Below are 20,112 nucleotides of genomic sequence, written 5' to 3' on the forward strand. Positions count from 1 at the left end.
ATAAAGAATCACAGGCTTAACAGACTGAGCCACCCAGGCACCCTGGTGTAGAGATTACTTAAATAAACTTAAAAACAAAAAGAAAGCAGTTTTCCCTCACTCAGAAGGTGGCATTTTGACCACGTGGCTTCCATGTCTGCCACTCTAGCCCCACCAACAGCCACAGACTTTGCTTTCCTGGTGGAGCTCATTTTTAGCTTCTCAAATGCAATCCACGCACACCAGCGTCCTACATGTCCAAGGACAGGGACCTGCACCCCACTCCCCAGGGCTGCAGAGCGTGTTTGGAAGCCACCTTCTGAGGCTCTGACTCTGTGGTGCTTGAGGCTGCTGCCCTGTGTTGGGCTGCGTGCCCTGTGCTCTCAGCCTTCCTCCTGTTCCCACGTCCTGCACTCAGGAGGGGACGGTGTTTCTGCCTGTAGTGGCCGCACCTGCCTCCTTCCTCTTTGATCTCATCGCACAGGTTCCAGTCATACTGACTTGCCTCTGGTCTTTGCAAAAGGTCGATTGCACACGCTGATCTCTCCACCAGGAGAGATGTTTGTGCGGCTTGCGCCTCTAATCATTCACCTTTGAGGATTCAGCTCAAATGTCACCTCTTAACCCGAACACATCACCCGTTGGTGCCCACGCATTCCAGCCACTGAAACACACTTGTATCTCCTTCACAGCATGCATAGACTCAGAATCCTGGGACGTTAAGGGCCTTATAGGATGGGTCCTGGCGGTGATGAGCTTGGCACAGCCGCCAACCTCATGGCTCCCTGCTGCCCTTGGTCAGACAGTGGCTGCACTTTCAACCAGGTGTCTTGGGTCTCACTCAGGTTCTTGAAGTTCTTGCTGCAGCTCTGGGCAAGCCTTGGAACTCTCCCCTACCTCTACCTCCTTATATATCCTGTTTCAAGGGCCCTAAGCAGATCTATGAATCTCATTTTTAGACCTCAGGGTCTGGGATGGGCTGCCAACCAGAAGATAGGGTCCTCAGCTTTCAGACTCCCCTGCTATAGCCTCCTAACCCAAGTCTACAAGTCAGGGGCCTGAATTCTAGGACACATACTTTCCACAGGACCCACACCACCCTTAAGAAGTGGAGAGGGTTTGGAGCAGTGCACCATTAGAGAGAGCTGGCTTGAAGCAACACCAAGATGCACCAACATGGCTGTCCCATCACCCCAGATCCAGACTGTGCACCACTGTTTGGCCGGGACAGGGCAGATCTCTGCTGCTGGGCCTGCCTCCACCCCAGGGCCTATGCAGGGCGGGCTGGACTGAGTGCACCTGACTCCTTCCATCCTGGGCTATGGAGGTTGGCATGAAGGATGAGGCAGCAGGACAGATGGCTACTGAGGTGGGAGAGACATTTCCCCAGCCCCACTCTGCACATGTAGGGACCTTTCAAGTGAGGTGTTCCAGGAGTGGACCTGGACATACTGGGGGACCTAGATTTGTGCGCTATGCAGGGTTCCTTGGGATGTGGCTCATAGTAGGGTCCTATAGGATAGTACCTAGGGTGGGCAGAGGGTCTGTGGGTTGGTCTGAGGGTTATATTGGGTTTTACTGGGGTGAATCAACAAAAGAATTGCTTCATTTCCTGAGTGGTGTGAATGATAGACAGTATTCACTGAGTGAGGTGGCACCTTAGTGGAGGGTGAGCCCCTGGAGGTCATTCTAGGTTAGAGGATGTCATGGGTATCTGGCTCATTGGGACTTCTAAGGTCTCTAGGCAAGGTGTGGGAATTGTAAGATCTTTTGATAGAACACTGGGGTATCTTGCACAGTGCATGGATGAGGCAATGAATCAATTATCAGGAGGTTTTCAAAGTGGAGGGCATGTGGGGAGTGGGCCTTAGGACAGACATGCGGCCATAGGAAACCTTAGCAATCCACTGGACCCCCTACCCACCAGCCACTGAAGGGCCTGCACACTCCTGAGCAAGATGTGAGAGTCCTTGCCCAGCCTGCCTATTCCCAACCAGACCCACAGAAAGTCACAAGACCACTGGAGGGAGGAGTGAGACAGTTTAATTTAGAAATAAGCTTTAGACAGTGTCCTGATCAGACAGGAGCTGAAGGGCCCAGCTTTGGAGAGAAAGGCCATCATCTAAGGGCCCCAAGGGGGGAGGAAACAGCATGGGAGCTGGTACGGAAAGTGCCACAAAGCTGGTCCTGTGCTCAGCAGGTACTGGCAGAGCCTGAGGAGAGAATGGGGTGAAGTCCTCATAGACCTGGTCACTACAAGACAACCCCCTCAGCCTCCGGAAACCCCAAGGCTGGGCTGGCTCAGGACAGTCCTGCCTTACACATGGCATAGCATTTAACAACTCAAATACTATGGCCACCCTCCCTGAGTGCCTGGAAGCCTCTCAAAGAAGCCAAAGAAGCCCGTCTCACCTGGAGTGATGAGTGGAGTGGCTCTCTCAGGTAAGGGGCTGAGGAAGGGACACATGAAATTAGTATCTCCCCCCCCCTCCGCCCCCCGCCCCAAACTTCTGTCCTTATCCCGCATCAAGACTTCTGGTGCCCCCTCCCCAGGGCTTTGTGGGGCTTTGTGCTCACAGCTCCAAACCTGTTTTCAATCCTCTCTCTTTGCCCCTCCCCTGCTTGAGCATGTGCGCAAGTGCCCTCTGTCTCTGTCTCTCTCTCAACATAAATAAAATAAACTTTAAAAAACAAAACAATACCAAGGGTTATAGCTCTCTCCCTATTTGGGGAGCTTTGGGGCTGATTATCTGTGAATAACAAATCCCACTGCAAGCCCAGGGGGCAGCCAAGAGGCTCTCCTCTTCCTCTGAATTGCAGAACTTTACCCCAAAATAGGTGTGCTCAGCTCCAGGTGCATACAACAGGGGCCCTATCTCACCTGTGCTTCTTATTGTACTTGCATTTGCATTTTCCACCTGGGAGAGGACGAGATGGTCAATGCAAAGAACCTGGGGAGCCTGGGCCATGCCCCCCCTCCCCTCCTCCCTCCCGCCCCATGCCCTGCCTGTCAGCCCACCACTCACTCAGGGCTATCAAGATTCCAGCGATGCACAGGAGCCCTCCAACAATCATCCCACCCAGCTGCAGGCTTTCCCAGTCTGGGGGAGCAGAGGGTGAGCTGGCACCAGCCTGGCTCCACTCCACTCACTCATTCAAAAGATATTTATCATCACCTGCTTGTACAAATGCACTTGCATTCCAGGCAACAAGAAAGACAAGTCAGTAAATAGATACACCGTATAATATCTGGTGGCAACAGCACTAGGGGAAAAACATAAGCAGAAGAGCACAGAAAAAGAAGGAAGGCTTTTCTGAAAGGTGGCACTTGAGCTGAAGCTAGGGGGGAGATGAGTGTGTAGGGATACTAGAGGACAGTGCCAGGCCAAGGAAGAGGAAACCCGCCTGGGGGGAGGGGGAGGTCGTAGGGTAAAGAGCCAGGTGCTGGGGAAGGCGGCAAGTGAAAGAGTAAAGGGAGGATCAGGTGAGATACCTGGGGACCCAAGAGCCTCCAGCCCCTCCCCCACAAATCTTCCTAAATATCCTGTGGGCACCTTCCCTCCTTGCTGGAATGAAGTTCTCCCAAAGATCATGTTGCATGTTGGCCTTTCACTCTTTTCATAGACCATGCTGACTCTGCAATCCCCAGTCCCAGCCTCATCTTGCTGCTCTTCCCTCATCAGCCCTCACTAAGCTCTAGCAAAGAGGTCCAGCCAGGATAGGCAAAGGTAGGGTAGGGGTGCGGGGTGGGGGTGAGGGATATCAGCTCTTACCATAATAGAAGGGACTGTCTTTATCTGTGGGAAAGGGGGAAAAGAAAAAAAAAAAAAAAAAAAAAGAAGAAGAAAGAATAAGGACCAGAACCAGGAGGCAGCATGTGGAGTCTTAGAGGGAAAATGTGGGGCAGCAGGAGCAGGGCAGTTTGGGGCCTCACTCACCGACCAGATCATTGGCTTCCAAGGCAGGCAGGCCTGGGTGGGAAAAAGCAGAGGGATCTGTATTAATTCGTGACACTGGTCTCAAAATGAATCAGCAGGCAGGACCTCAGCCCAGAAGGGCAAAGATGAGAACCAGCCTCATGGGTAGGGGGGACCCTGGAGTCACCAGTTCCCTTCCTTCTTCACACCTTTCCCAGCCCCATACAACCCTGGGATTTTCTCTCTCACCCCATAGCCATGCCCCCCCCCCCCCCCAACTCACCCTTCCTGCTATTTCTCTTGCTTCCTGCTAGCCTTTCTTGCATATGAAATGGGATGGCGTGTTGGTATCTTTTTACCCTCTTCTGAGAAGCTTCCTACACAGACTCTGGCCAGTGCCCTGTTAGGGAATAGGGAAAGCTTCTCTCTCTCTCTTTTTAAAGTTTATTTGTTTATTTTGAGAGAGAGTGTGTGAGTGGGGGAGGGACACAGGGAGAGGGAGAATCCCAAGCAGGCTCAGCATCGTCATTGCAAAGCCCAATGCAGGGCTCAAACCTATGAACCGTGAGATCATGACCTGAGCCGAAGTCGGACACTTAACTGACTGAGCTACCAGGCGCCCCAGGAAATGCTTCTCTCTTTATGCCAACAGATGGTTACTGTTTTCCAAAGTTCAGTCATGTAGGACAATTTTGCAATATCCACTTCCTAACTGTATTATTATTTCCTTAGTGCCGCTCTTTAAATTGATGGTTTAAACGAAAACACATTTGTTCGACATCAGCCCCCCCCCCCCCCCGCTTTGGGAGATGCTGCCCTCGCTTTCACTGCCTTGGTGGGAGGGTGAGTGGCAGCAGGTTCACTTCTGGGGGCAGGGGGGACTCACCTGCCAATGTGAGGAGAAGGGCCCGGGTCACTCTCTTCATGATACAGCTTCAGGACAGGGCTGCAGGGGAGGGGGACAGGCTGGGGTCAATTAGCCCTGACCTGCCAGAGGCTCACAGTCCCTGAGGCAAAGAACCAGGGCACAAATCCCAAGGGTGCACTTGGCTTATGAGGTGGTTTGGGGAAAGTTACCAATTTCTAGTAGTAATGACTAGTGGAGTGACATATATTGAGCTACTACTAGTTAAGTATTTAGAACAGTGCTTGCACGTAGTAAGTGGTTTGTTAAAGTCTTCGTTAAAGTCTTTAATCAGATGCCTGACTCTCGGTCAGAGGAGCAGAGCTACTGTGCTAACTCAGGTTTTGGTGCCTGCCTTCCTAACCCCCACTCAAAAGGCGAAGGCACCCTGAGCTATTTTTCCCAAAGGTCTGGGCCTCAGGCACTATCAGGATGAATTCCAAGATAGTCTCTGCAAAGGGCCACCCTGGGCTGAGCAGCAGAGGAGGGAGCAGCTGAGCAGGCGAAAGGTGGTGTTGGAGGCAGGTGAGAGCCACCCACCTCAGCCCCAGCCAGGGATCTTGTTCCAAGGCGGCCCCAAATTCCACTCTGAGGACAGACTGCTATTGACAGGAAACTGACAGATGGAAGGATTATTATTCCTTTTTTCCTTCTCCTTGGGGTGAGAACTATCCATGTTCCTATTTACTAGTTCGGAGGGTGGCTGTTTCCTTGAGATAAGACCCCTTCCAGCTTTCTGCATGTTGTTAGCTGCAGGCAAGCATAGGGATTGTCAGCTGTTGCAAACTGAAGCCCTTGTTGTGATATGCTGAGCCCAAAGGGCTGGAACTCTAATCCCCTCAAAACCACTGATCAGCTGTGTGACTCAGTGGGTTACTTAACCACTCTGCGCTTCAGTGTCCTGTAAAATGAGGATAATTAATAGTAACTGCAAAAGGTTATGATTGAATTAAATGAGTTACTATATGTGAAGCCTAAGAATAATGCCTAGCACATAGTAAGGAATGAAATGTGTGTCACGATAAACAAATACATAGCCCTTTACTTGCTAGGTGGAATGTTGCCTGATTCATGAATCGCTTAATAAAGCCAATTTGATACATAAATACATGCATACATACATAGGTCCTTTTGTCCTGTTTGGGAGGACTATTAATGTGCAGCTTCTGGACGTGGGAGTTTGTCGGCTTTTAACAGTCTCTGCAGCTAGCCCTCCTTTGGACTCGTCCCCCCCTCACCACCCTGGGATTCCTCAATAATGAGGGTTGCAACTCCACTTTACATACTCCTTAGCCAAAGGCTGGCTTCTTTTTCCTCCAGCCCCTAACCCTAACCCACAGTCCATATGATGGTGGTCATAGAGCAAGTAGCCTCCAATCCTCAAAACCCTCAAACATGCATCCTGTTACTGATGATACCCAGGCACCTGCCACCCCTTCCTCAGAGAGGTACCTCCTCCACCCTCACCCTTCTTCCCCCACCCTTCTGCTTAGCAGCCCTGAAGTCCTAGCAGACACTTGCTTACCTGCGAGCCAGGTGCAAAAGGCAGGTTTGGAGAGGCTGCTGGGGCTGTGTTGAATCCAGGTGGGTTCCGGCTCTTTAAACCCAGCAACTCCGCCCAGGGCAACAATGCCATCAGGCAGGAGGGAACTAGTCAGATTCCTTGAGATTGCTGTAGCTCCTTCTCCCCCCCCCCCCCCCCCCAATCCTCATGCTCTGGAGACAGCTTGTCCTGCCACACCCCATGCAGAGCTGAACTCCTAGGGGCCCCAGGGCCATCAGAGGCTAAGGTGTTGGTGGGAGAGGGATGGACCAGGTCTCAGACCTTTCTCTTGAGCAGAAGGTGGACTTGCAGCTTCTTTAGCTCACCTAGATCCTAAAAGAGGGGTCCAGAGGGGGCTGGGACACAGGATGTTTCTGGGTTCTTGTGTCAGCAGTGGAGGTTCCAGGACTTCTGTGTGGGGTGTAATCAGATCAACTAGGAGTCAGGGACTGGCCTGAGGCTCCATTTGCTCAATGGTCCCATTGCTCTTCCCTGGACTGGATGTTTATTGAGTGGGAGGGCTGGGGCTGGTGGCACCCTTCAGGATCGGCCACCCTCTGACCAGGCCCTGACACCCATTTATTCCAGGGAAACTGATGGCTGGGATTAGAAACCATCCTGGCCTAGGGTGGTTTCCTGCCTACTCCATGGAGTATGGGAGGAGGGATGGTACCAGGAGGAAGACTGTCAGCTCAGGCTGAAGAATGGGCTGCTTCCCTCTGTGCACCCCCATATCTGCCTCATGTGGTGCTGGCCAAACTCCTCTTTCGCCCCTCAGCCCACCACATGCTTTTGGCCTGTGCCCTTGGCCCTATTCTGCTCTCCCTCCTCCCCAATTCCTCTGTGTTTGTTGCTTTTACCACTGGATGGTGATCAGCTGAAGGCAGGACTGTTGCCTCCCTTAATCCCCATGGCCAGTCATAGACACCAATAAATAGATTTTGATTGAATTGTTGAATCAATGAGGACAAGAAGCCACCAGAGGCTCCCAGCCCAGTGCTGGGGGCCAAGGGGGAAAACAAAGCCTTGAAAGGCAGGGCGGGGAGGAAGAGGGAGGATATTCCTGGTGTGAACATTACACCTCCTCATGAAACCCTTCCATGGTGCTCCCTGTCTTCAAGATTCAGTTTCTACAGAGTTCAAGTCCAGGGGCTCTGGGGCCAGGAAGAGCTAGAGTTGATGCCCAGCCTGCCATTTGCTCAATGGGTGAGCTGAGGTAGCTCCTTCATCATCCTGAGTCTCAGTTTCCTTTCTTCTAAAGTGGAGTTAATGACAGGACTTCTCAAGGTTCGGGGTGTAGGTCCTGCCCTCAATATGTATTTGTGGAGTGAATGCCTCCTAGGTCTGGCATGAGGAAAGTTTGTTAACCTCAAGATTCAGAAGAACCACTAATTGCACATACTTTGGAGCCAAATCCAGGCTCTGTTAGTTAGTTGCTATGTGCACTGGAACAGCTAATTTCCCCTCTTCCTGCCTATTTATTCATCCATAAAGTAGGAACCATGACCGTGCCTACTCTGAATGTTTGTGGTGATGATGACATCTGATTGTGCTGCTCAGTTCACTGTAACTATAGCTGTGAATGGCCCTGATATACACACTGAGACATCTGCAGCATAAGAGGAAGGGGGTCATCAGTACAGACACCCCCGTGAAGAAACCACATTCCAGAGAAGAGAAAGGTCTTGTTCAAGGTCACACTGTGCCTTGGTAGCAGAGTGGAGCTCTCAGCCCAACCTATCAAACCCTTCGGTTGAGTTCTTCTGCCCCGTCAGGCTCCAGGGAGGAATAAGCAGAAATGAAGCAGGCATTTGTAAAAAGGGGACACTTGGAAGTCCCGAGTGCCCTTTTTGCTTTGGGAGGTCTCCAGGAAGTACGAAAAGGACCTCAGATCCACTTCAAAGGCCCTAGCACTTTTGCCCTATCCTGCACCTTCTGCCCTCTTCAGGGATCCTGCACTCCCATCTGTCACCATGAGATATTATCGTCTTTTTTTTTTTTTTAAAGCTTATTTATTTATTTTGAGAGAGAGTGAGCGAGAGAGAGCCGAGGAGGGGCAGAGAGAGGGGGAGAGAGAATCCCAAGGAGGCTCCACGCTGTTAATGTAGAGCCTAATGTGGCGCTGGAACCCATAAACCGTGAGATCATGACCTGAGCCGAAACCAGGAGCTGGACACTTAACCAAATGAGCACCCGGGTGACTCAGAGATTTTATCTTTTTTTTTTTTTTTAATTAAAAAAAAATGTTTTTTTTAACGTTCATTTATTTTTGAGACAGAGAGAGACAGAGCATGAACGGGGGAGGGTCAGAGAGAGAGGGAGACACAGAATCGGAAGCAGGCTCCAGGCTCTGAGCCATCAGCCCAGAGCCTGACGCGGGGCTCGAACTCACGGACCGCGAGATCATGACCTGAGCCGAAGTCGGCCGCTCAACCGACTGAGCCACCCAGGCACCCAATTTTATCATCTTTAACAGGTAGAAAGAAAACTTCACCTGAACCAGGTGGTATTGACACTAGTCCAAGGTAAAGGAGGGGTAGGTTGGGCCTGGGGCAGAACCAGGGAGAGGGAGCCCAGCTGCCCGTGTGACTTCTGCAAGCACAATGGTAAGTCACCACCTCATCTTTTCCTTTTGCCAAAACTGATTGTAGGTGTAAGGTGCACCGTGGCTGAGTGGTAAGTACATCTGTCTCCTCTGAGGGACCTCAAAGGCCGGCCATTCACTCAGTGGCAGGCAGCAATGCCTTCTATGCTGGAAGTGGTACAAAGTCAGTTCCCAGGTTAGTGAATTTATCTTCTAAGACTTAAAATCAGCACTTATGGATGGTCATGAAACTGGGTGTTGAAACCTTCAGAAGTTTTGCATGGTAAGAAGTGTTTACTAAACTGTCTTTTCATTCATTAGGAGTGTTTAGGATGAACAGTTGCCCTCTCGACTGAGAGGCTGGACTGGCAGTGAAGGCTGTTTTCAGGAAATTACTTTCAAGGCGGGCTGGCCACTTGCCCTGATTCTTGGACATGCATTCCTCATCAGAATCTCTGGAGCCATCCATTTGGGTCTGATTTCTTTCTCTTTCTTTTTTTAAATTAAAACAAAATTTTTTTAACCTGTATTTATTTTTGAGAGAGAGAGAGAGAGTGCAAGTGGGGTGGGGGTGGGGGAGGAACCGAGAGGGAGACACACACAATCTAAAGCAGGCTCTAGGCCGTCGCGGGGCTCAAGCTCACAAACTGAGAGTTCATGACCTGAGCCGAAGTCAGACGTTCAACTGACTGAGCCACCCAGGCACCCCGGGTCTGATTTCTTATCTACCAAATGGGAGAGCTGGGTAAGAGGCAACTGAGGCTTCCAGGAAAATCATACCTTGGGTGATGAAAGGCTGAGAGGAGTGGGTGATGGGGAGCCACACTTAGTTGGGTGGGTGCAGATGACAGCCTGGAGGTATTAAAGTTGAGAGAGAGAGAAAACTGTGATCCAGCTCTGAACACTTTCTTCGCCTTCTGAAGTCAGCGTTGCAAAGGATTACAAAGGAGGGAAGTCTGTTGCCAAGAGTGGCTGCCTGAGAATCAGCGCTGACGCCCAGGGTCCCGCCTCTGCTCATGTCAATCACTGCCACAGCTCCTTACAGTCCCAAACTGCTTTTCCCCTTCTGCAAGCACTAACTATTGCTCTGTGAAAAACAGAGATGCATCCTCAAACCATTCACTGCACTGAGAAAAGGTAATAAAACAGGGATTATCTAAGATTCACCAGAGGTAAAATAAAAAGGAAGTGGCTGGTATCTTGCCCGGCACATGGCGGGAGCACAATGTGTTTTTTCCTGCCTCCCAAGATGGAATGAATGTCACAGACATCAACAGGCTGATTGCCTATTTCGAGGGGGTCTGGTAGAGTAGGGAAAAGACCCCATTCATGAGGGGAGAGGTTACTCCAGTTGTCTCCGATGTTTCCTCCCTTTGAGAAATACACACTAAATTCCCACCCGGACCCACTTCCTGTGCTCTGTCTCCCTCGGGAGCCCCCCACCCTCCTTCCCCCCTCTCTGCATTTTCAGCAAGTTCCCCTATGTGTGTTCAGAGTGCTGGTCTGAGGCCTTTAACGATGGGGGTTGAGGGGGTGGAGCTAGAAACACAGCCTGTGTGAGAGAAGGTTGGCGGGTGTAAGGGTGCAAGGGCGGCCATCTGAAGGGTAGCGGCGGTCTGAGGGCTCACTTTTCGGGAGTCAGGCCTTGGCTGACTTGTGAGTTGGGGAGGCATCAGGAAGGGCCCTCTGCTGCGGATTCTAAGTGCCTTCTGGGAGCGGGGATAAGGAAACGGTGCGGGGGGGGGGGTCTCACGAAGGGGGATAGCGGGTGTGTGTGACAGCCACTCCCCTCAAGAGTGTGTGGTGAAGGCTTGGCTCTCTTAGGTCCAGTCAGGACTCTAGAAATGACTCCTCCGCGTCTAGAAGGCTCCTTCCTAGAGGCCATTCGTTACCGCCCTGCCACTTAACGCAAAGGACTGAGAAATAGCCAATCAGAATAGGACAGCGGTGGCTTCCAGCCAATCAGCATTAAAGGAGGGCTGTTGCCGCCCGGCCGCGGGTGAAGCCGCCTGCGAGGCTAGGGCCCAGGCAGTGTGGGCGGGGCTTTCTTGTAGCGGAAGCTGTTCAGTGCCTCTTCGCGAGGATTGGCTGCTCCGGTTCAACTGCGTGCTTGTCAAGGAGCCTCCCTATTACGCATGCGCAGTCACTCAGGTGCTCTTCGTAGCCCAGTAAAGGTCGGCGCTCCGGTCAAGTCGCGCAGTGTCTTTGTCCATCCATTCATACTTTCGCGCTCCCATAATGGTCACAGTCTTCCGGGAGTCGTGGTCTTCAGTAACTGGGACCCTAGAGGCTGAAGGATAGCTGGGGTGAAGGGACAGGACAGCTGGTGAGCCCAGAGCAGGTAAGGTAAGATAAGAGCAGGGCTGCCTGTTGAACAGGCAGGAGGAGGCGGGCTGCGTGAAGTGAGGCCAGAAAGCTGCCAGGGGACCTTGGACTTGGGGAGCGCTTCAAACTGAGGGCAAATTACAAGCCTGAAGACCTGTGCAAAAGGAGAGAAGCAGAAACGGTTCACCGAACTGAGGCCAGGCGACGTCACTTCTCGTTGACCTTTCATTGGGCTTCTGTTAGAGCTCAATAAGGCTTTCCTCCCACCCACAGGTCCACAGGCCCCTTAGCATCCTTGTCCAACTGCTGCTTATGTCTCTAATCAACCAGACTTCGCAGCTGTCCTCTTCATTTCCCAGGGGTACTCGATAGTCAACAACTTGTAACATAAACCTTCCTGTTGTCACACACACACACACACACACACACACACACTCACAACCTATTTCAGAGTTCCGTATTTCAGGTCACCCCCTTATCCACGTGTCGCACAGGCTACCGCTAAGCACGTAAGGAAAGGGCACAGGCACCTCTCACCCTGGCCGACAGCAGCTTCGTCTACAAGAGCAGCCTAAGCGAGTGCTTGCTACTTGGCAGGCTGTTTTCCAGGACTTTGCACGTGTTAACTCATGTCATCCTCACAACAGCCTGTCTAGAGAGGATTCATCACCCGATTTCAGGATGAGGAGGTGAAGTGAATGGTTAAGTGAAGCTCTGGGCCACACAGCTGGAAGTGGCTGCTTGGCCCCAGAGCTGGCTTTTAACCACCACTCTCCACGGTAAACTGTGCACATGAATTATTTCTAATATGATTTTATTTTATTAGAAAATTATTTATTTATTTAGAGAGAGAGTGTGTGTACATGAGCCAGGGGAGGGGCAGAGGGAGAGGGGGAGAGAGAGAAGCCCAAGCAGGCTCTGTGCCACTAGTGTTTTAATATGATTTTATAACAGTTCTGTTGAGAAATGATTCACCTACCATACAATTACCCCATTTAAAGTGTACAGTTTAGGGGTCCCTGCTGAAGATTCTCTCTCTTTCCCCCTCCGCCTTTCTCCCCTGCTTGTGTTTTCTCTCTCTCTCTAAAATAAAAATTAAAGGGGTGCCTGAGTGACTCAGTTGGTTAAGCATATGACTTTGGCTCAGGTCATGATCTCATGGTTCATGAGTTCCAGCCCTTCATCGGGCTCTCTGCTGTCAGTGCAGAGCCTGGGGCCTGCTTCAGATTCTTTGTCTCCTTCTCTCTCTGCCTCTCCCCTGCTCATGCTCTGTCTCTTTCTCAAAATAAATAAACATTAAAAAAAAATTAAAAGAAAATAAAGTGTACAGTTCAATGTTTTTTTTTGGTATGTTCACAGAGCTTGTACACATTATTTTTAAAAATATATTTCTCTTTGATGTATGTGATTTTTATGCAGATAATGTCTAAATATTTTTTTAAATTTGTTTTTTTAATTTATTTTTATCTTTTAAAATTAATTTATTTTTAGAAAGAGAGAGTGAGAGCAGGGGAGGGGCACAGAGACAGGGAGAGAGAGAATCCTAGGCACATGGTCAGGGTGCAGAGCCCGATGTGGGGCTCGAACTCACGAAACCGTGAGATGACCTGAGTCGAAATCAAGAGTTGGTCGCTTAGCCAACTGAGTCACCCAGGTGCCCCTAAAAAAATTTTTTTAAGTAATTTCTATACACAATGTGGGGCTCAAACTCACAACCCCAAGATCAAGAGTCACATACTCTACAGGCCAAACTAGCCTGGCACCCCTAGATATTTTGAATCAGTGAGTGTACTTTTTATTTTCACTAGGGTGCCAATTGTCAAAAAGTTGGTATCACTATACAAGTACTATGTATGCCATGCTTTTTAAAATAAGTTATAGGGGTTCCTAGCTGGATCAGTTGGTAGAGTGTGAGACTCTTGACCTTGGGGATCATGAGTTCAAGCCCCACCTTGGGGGTAGAGTTTACCAAAAAAAAAAAAAAGAAAGAAAAGAATATAAGTAATAATTTGATTTTGCAACTTTCAAAGTATTTTCACTCTAATATAATTACTTGATATCTATTTAATAATTCCACATGTATTTTGAATCGCACTACAGTTTTGGCACTTTTCCAGGAACTGGGGGTTCTGAACCAGGCAATGCAAAGCTCTGGCCTTGAGTGGCTGGGATCACAGTGAGGGCAGTGAGCTGGAAAAAGAAATAGATGGTACAGTATTTCAAGTACTGATTGACAGGTGTAGTGAAGACACATAAAGTGGCTGAGATACAGAGTGATGGGGAGGAGAGACAGCTTTCTTAAGAATGGTAGGTCAGAATTGGTCAGTGATAGAAACATAGGTTTAAACCATTTCTATGCCACAGTCATAAATTTTCCTTTGCCACTTTTTTTCTGGCTAAACTGAGCCAATGAAGTCAAACATACCCAGATTTTAGATTAGAGCATAATTTACAAAAAGGGTTTCTTATCTAGAGCCAGTGCCTTTCATTCCAAGAAATGTCTCTCCATCAAATCTGTTTATCTTGTTAAAACAAGACAACAGGCCCCCATATGGAGATACTTCTGCTAAGCCACATCACCAAACTTAGACTTAATTTAATTACAGTTTGACTCTGAAATGGAATCTTAAACCAGTCAATCAGGAACTACCTGATCAGCAGTAGAGGGGTAATCTGCCTGATAACCCCTGCCTTCTCTTAAAGGAAAGTGACCTTGGCACAGCCAATCCACTTTTTGCTAGTATAACTTCTTTGTTTCCTCTCCCTTTTGCCTATAAAAGCCTCTTATTTCACCTCGGACCTCCTTTCTTTCTGCTAGATGGGATGTTGCCAGATTCATGAATCACTGAATAAAGCCAATAAATAAGATCGTTAAAATTTACTCGTTTGAATTTTGTTTTTTTAACAATCTATCTCTTTTTTTTTTTTAATTTTTTTTTCAACGTTTATTTATTTTTGGGACAGAGAGAGACAGAGCATGAACAGGGGAGGGGCAGAGAGAGAGGGAGACACAGAATCGGAAACAGGCTCCAGGCTCTGAGCCATCAGCCCAGAGCCCGACGCGGGGCTTGAACTCACAGACCGCGAGATCGTGACCTGGCTGAAGTCGGACGCTTAACTGACTGCGCCACCCAGGCGCCCCTCAATCTATCTCTTTATATAAGTTATAATAAGTGTCTGATAAGGAAAATTACGTAGTTATTTGGCAGTATTAGAAGAAAAGAATGTTTTTACTGGCATTGTTAAAGTTGAAAGACTAAAAACCGTGTTCATGTTTGAGAGACCAAAGGCACTATGATTGGAAAGGGTCTGCACTGAAGCTGGTTTTAGTTCTGTGTTTGTTAGCAATGTTGACTATGAATGTCAGTAGTTTCTAGAAGCTTGTCTGTTAAGTTGAAGAAAGCATTGAATTTGTGACCGCTTGAAATCTGGATTCAAATGCAGTCAAAGCTGGACAAAGTCTTTGTTGTCTCCACTGCATTAGCTAATTTAAAAACCCTGCAACATTTTGCAGTTTCACCAGTACACAAAGGCACTTAGTGTTTTGTTCTACTCCAATCAGACTACAAAAGAGAATAACAAGTACCTCCAAACAATGTTTACCAAACTAAAAAGAACTATTGAGAAATTAAAGTTCACTAAACAATGAGAAATAGATCATATTTTAAAAACTGAGCAGCAGTTTTAACTTTTTGCTTGTAATGTAAAAGTAAAATGCCTGTTAGTTTGATGTGTAAAGTCTTGAGAGCTATTAATTACCTTTAAATTCTTAGTAAACTAGTAAAATATTAATATATTAACTTGTAATGATCAACATTGGGATTTTCCACAGTGAGTGCTGAAGCCATCCCCTCCACCACACAGCCCTTGGAGAACCAGTTTTGCTGCTAGAGGTGGGTGGAGTTTGCTGTGTTCTACCCTTTCATCCAGGGTGACTGAGACCTTCTAGGCATCTAGATCTAGGTACAGTGGGGTACACAGGTCTCAGTTCCATTTTTAAAGGGGTACACCTGTCTTAAGAACAACATTGCTTCTGAAAACTGAAGTGCAAACCTGATGCCCAGGAGCGATGCCCTGGGTGTGTCCCTTGGAAAACAGATATACCTGCCCCAGAAGACCCCCACAGGCAGATCCCAGAAGTGGAAGCTGAAGCTCACACAATGCCAGAAGTTCTTTCTAGGAAAAGAACATAAAACCATTAACATAGTGTTTGTGCAAAAGTTTGTTCATATATACTTTAAGATTTTACTTTTTATTAAAAAAATTATTTTAATGTTTATTTATTTTGAGAGAGAGAGAGAGAAAGCATGAGCTGGGGAGGGGCAGAGAGAGAGACACAGACTCCAAAGCAGGCTCCAGGCTCTGAGCTGTCAGCACATAGCTGATGCAGGGTTCAAACTCACAAACCGTGAGATCACCACCTGAGCTGAAGTCCGATGCTCAACCGACTGAGCCACCCAGCTGTGCCTTAAGATTTTATTTTTAAGTGGTCTGTATACCTAAGGTGGGGCTCGAACCCACGACCCTGAGATCAAGCCTGGCATGCTCTACCAACAGAACCAGCCAGGCATCCCTGAAAGTTTATATTGATTTGGAATGACAAAGCAGAGCAATTGCAAATTTAGAAAAGCTGACACAAAATTTTTAATGCGACAAATTTTAAAATTGTCAAAATGTGAATTTTACTGGTAACATTAACTGCATAAACTTGTCACTACTTCATCTGATAGTGATTTCAAATATTTTATTTTATTTATTTATTTTTTATTTTATTTTTTTTTCAACGTTTATTTATTTTTGGGACAGAGAGAGACAGAGCATGAACGGGGGAGGGGCAGAGAGAGAGGGAGACACAGAATCGGAAACAGGCTCCAGGCTCTGAGCCATCAGCCCAGAGCCCGATGCGGGGCTTGAACTCACGGACCGCAAGATCATGACCTGAGCCGAAGTCGGCTGCTTAACCGACTGAGCCACCCAGGCGCCCCTCTACTGAGTGTTTTTTTATGCATGAGCAGCCATATTTCAAATATTCAGCCATATTTCAGCCATATTTCATGCAGTTCATATGCATGAGCTTCATATTTCATAAGCCATATTTCATGTTTAATGTTTCATTAAACATTTTTTTTAATGTTTATTTATTTTTGAGAGAGAGGCAGAGCATGAGCATCAGAGGGGCGGAGAGAGAGGGAGACACAGACTCCAAAGCAGGCTCCAGGCTCTGAGCTGTTGGCTCATAGCCCAACGCTGGACTCCAACTCACAGACAGTGTGATCGTGACCTGAGCTAAAGTCGGAAGCTTAACTGACTGAGCCATCCAGGCGCCCCAGTTACCTTTTCTTGTGTATTTCCCACTCTTCACCATTCTTTGAATTGGTGATGCTGGGTGACCACACTGGAGGTTTGCTCCAGAAGCCTTGGAAGGGACCCTGGGAGTGTATGTGGGGAGGGAGGGACCAGGTGGGTGAAGAGGGTCTTGGAGAGTGAGGAAGGGGTCTATGTGGAGCCTGGACGGTGTGTGGGAGGGAGGTCTGGCTAAGGGGGTTGGGGGACAGGGTGTGCGTGTGTTTAGGGGGGAGTCCCTTTGTGGGGAGGAGATCACGGTGTGGGGGCACACACTAGAGGAGGGCTGGAAGCAGGGTAGTGGCCAGAGCTTGGGGGGATCAGACTTGGAGTGGGGGCTTGGGACCTGGGCCAAGATTGCCTGGGCTTGTGTGGGTGAGGGGCCTGGAGTGGGGGGTTAGGGACACTGAGAAACTGGAGAGGGGGCTGGGGTGTGGGAGGAGGCCCAAGTGTGGGTGGAGCTGGGTGTGGTAAGGGTCTCAGGCCCTGGAGTGGGGAGTTATGGGTGGGCGTGCCCTGACTTTGAGGAAGAGTCCCTGATGTGGGACCTGTAGACAGGAGGGTGGATCCCAGAGCCTGCAGAGTGGCTAGGATTGGGGATACTGGAACTTTGTGGCAATCTGGCTATGGGTGGTGTGGGGGAGGGGGTCAGGATGTGGGTGGACATGGGTGAGGGTCAAGGGGGCTGGTGGTGGAGGGTTTTCTGCCTGTAGGCCTAGGCCCCAGGAAATGGGGGAAGCTGGGGTGTGGGACCCCTAAGCTTAAGTTTCAGTAGCTTTAGTAGCTCAGAAATGTTCCCACTAGGACTGTTTTGTTTTTAGTGTTTATTTATTAATTTATTTTGAGAGAGAAAGAGAGCGAGAGCATGTAAGCAGGGGAGAGGGGTAGAGAGAGGGAGAGAAAGAGAATCCTAAGTAGGCTCCACACTGTCAGCACAGAGCCCAACATGAGGCTTTGTCCCGCAAACTGTGAGATCGTGACCTGAGCAGAAATCAAGGGTCTATTGCTTAACGGACTGAGCCACCTAGGCGCCCCAGGACTGGGTTTGATAGAAGAAAACCCAGAAACAGTGTAAATAACCATTGACCAGAGAAAGATAATTACAGCATTTTGTGGGTTAGAACTTTATTCGGCAGTGAAATGAGTGATTTAGTCATGGATTAAGGGAAAAACCAGTGTATCGAATGAAAAAAGTTGTAGAGGAATGCCATTTTTATATAGTTCAAGACTATATATGTAGTAAAGCCATAAATGAAAATACTAGAATAGATAATAATTTAAAAAGTAAGGGACACCTGGGGGACTCAGTAGGTTAGGCATGGTCTGTTGATTTCGGCTCAGTTCACGGAGCCCATGTCGGGCTCTGTGCTGAGCCTGGAGTCTGCTTGAGATTCTTTCTCTGTGTCTCTCTGCCCCCCACCCCCAAATAAATAAATAAATAAGCTTAAAAAAAGAAGTGAGTGCACAGTTCAGACTGGAGTTTCCTCTGAAAAGTGAGGAACGGAGTGAGGCCTCGTGTGCATGGGAAACTTCACCTGCCTCGGTAACTATTGGGTCTGTTAAAGTTGACCCGGTGCCGCCTGTTTGGCTTTTCCGTTGTACAAGAGAATGACGCAGAGCACAGATAGCAGAATGAAGCACAATTAACGACTGGCAGGAGAAAGCTATGAAGGAGCAAAGGGACTGGTAATTTGAGGAAGGCCTTCCAGGTTTTTCATGGGAATGGTACAGCTGGTGTCTGAAATGGGAATAGAGGGATTATTCGGAAGACCAGCAGCTGTGGTTTGGACAGCTTGGACTTGACAAGGAATGGAGGGAATGTTCTGAGGCTAGCAGCTGTAGGCTGGGCAGGCCAGACTTTCTGGAGAGGGATGCAGAAGAAGAGGTAGGGCTAAGTGGTGTGGAGGGATGAGGAGGCCCAGCTGAGGAGACAGGACATTTGAAAGCCACTATAGCCAAGTCTCACATCTCAGGTCCTATAGGGTCTCTCACGACATTTAATTCGATGCAATGGGTGAATTTAGAGTTACTGTGCCCATTTTACAGACAAGAAATGGAAATCTGGACTGATTCAGTGAATTTGCCAAGGCCAGTCTGACCCCAAAGTCCCTGGTCTTAGCACTGTTCAATAGCACACTTTGCAGCATTAACTCATTGACTCCTCACAACAGCACTATGAGGTTGACCCTATCAGTGTTCTGTTCCCTAGTCGGGGAAGTGGAGGCACAGAGAGCCAGATGGTAATCGATGAGACCAGAATTAGAATCCAGGTCGGGTCCCATAATCTAGGCCTCAGGCCACTGACAGTGGCGGGAGTGGAAGTGCTTGTGGAAGAAAACAATGTGGCCAGGGGGTGGCACGCGGTAGGGAATGTACGAGGGGAATAACGGACTGAATGTGGGAGTTCTCATTTCCCATCCTCTATGTCCCTCTCCTGTTAACTCACCCCGAATTCTCCCGGAGCCTGTGAGTGCCTACGTGGAGGCAGTGCTGGTTCTACTGATGAAGCCATGAACTGAGCAGACTGCACGGGGCAGATGAATTTGATTCATCGGCCCGGCAGGGGTCTTCACTGAAGAAGCCCAAGACAGATTGTTGGGCCCTCCAAATTCACAGCTGTTTATCAGCCTCAGTGGGACAGCCAGTTGGGAGAAAACCCACAGTCAGTTTTGTTTTCTCCTAGGCAAATGCTATAGATGTTTTTATGTATGAAAATAGACATTATGTATATGAAAGAGGACAGGCAAACACTCACCAGGAGTAGTGCTGGCTAAAGACACCATGGCAGCCAGGTTTGGGAAGCTGGAAAGCGGGACCTCCTACAGCAGAGGCAGCACCCACGTCTGTCCTGGGGAACGCCCTGAGATAAGCTAATTTGTGCTAGAGAATCCCAGAAAGAAGTAGGAATTACAGTGCCCCGGACCTTCAGAAAGTGGGTGTTCAGATTTGCTGGAGAACTGCCTGGAAGTCCCCTTGGAGGGAAGGGGTAAGGGTTTTTCCTGGCACAGGATCCTCTTGCCTGGCCATTCTGTGTATCTGTGGCTCTGAGTTCCTTGGTGTCACTTTCTGGGTCTGACTGGGACTCTCTTTCCCTCCCTCTAGCTATCCCTCATCCCTCTGGGTTTCTGAGTTGTTTGCATCCTTATTTCTGTATCTTTGCTATATCCAGGTGTCTCTCACAGCTTCCCTGAGCCTGCTCGACTGGGAAATTTCCGTGACTCCAGATGTTCTGTTTTAGTACCCTCCAGGCCAGGCCCAGCAATTAGCCCCTCGGGGTACAACCCTACTAGGCATGAAGCCAGTGGTTAGCTCATCACCCAGGGTCCTTTCTGGGGCGTGGCCTTTGAGTCAGGCCAAGCAAGGGTGTGGGATCCCAGGGCAATTTTCATTTGTGGGAGCAGGGCAGAGCCCACCCCCAGTAGCCACAAGGTGGCAGTAGAGGACTGTTGCAGCAGCATTCTTTTCCCTACTGCACTCTCACTGTTGAGACACTTCCAGGTTAGAGGGAGTAGATTTG

General features: G+C 49.0%; 1 protein-coding gene across 1 annotated transcript; it reads right to left on the reverse strand.

The window, feature by feature from the left end:
- Positions 1-2,004: 2,004 nt before the first annotated feature.
- On the reverse strand, positions 2,005-6,677 carry FXYD4 (FXYD domain containing ion transport regulator 4). The gene is made up of 8 exons (XM_040485808.1): positions 6,326-6,677; positions 4,783-4,842; positions 3,918-3,950; positions 3,753-3,776; positions 3,006-3,080; positions 2,861-2,897; positions 2,392-2,429; positions 2,005-2,192 (listed from the first exon to the last, which is right to left on the reverse strand). The coding sequence occupies exons 2-8, from the start codon at positions 4,820-4,822 to the stop codon at positions 2,173-2,175; spliced, it is 267 nt and encodes an 88-aa protein (XP_040341742.1). The 5' UTR covers positions 4,823-4,842; positions 6,326-6,677; the 3' UTR covers positions 2,005-2,172.
- Positions 6,678-20,112: the final 13,435 nt, after the last annotated feature.

This window comes from Herpailurus yagouaroundi, unplaced genomic scaffold (assembly GCF_014898765.1).
Source record: "Herpailurus yagouaroundi ecotype Mexico unplaced genomic scaffold, PumYag 163, whole genome shotgun sequence".
Lineage (NCBI taxonomy): Eukaryota > Metazoa > Chordata > Mammalia > Carnivora > Felidae > Herpailurus > Herpailurus yagouaroundi.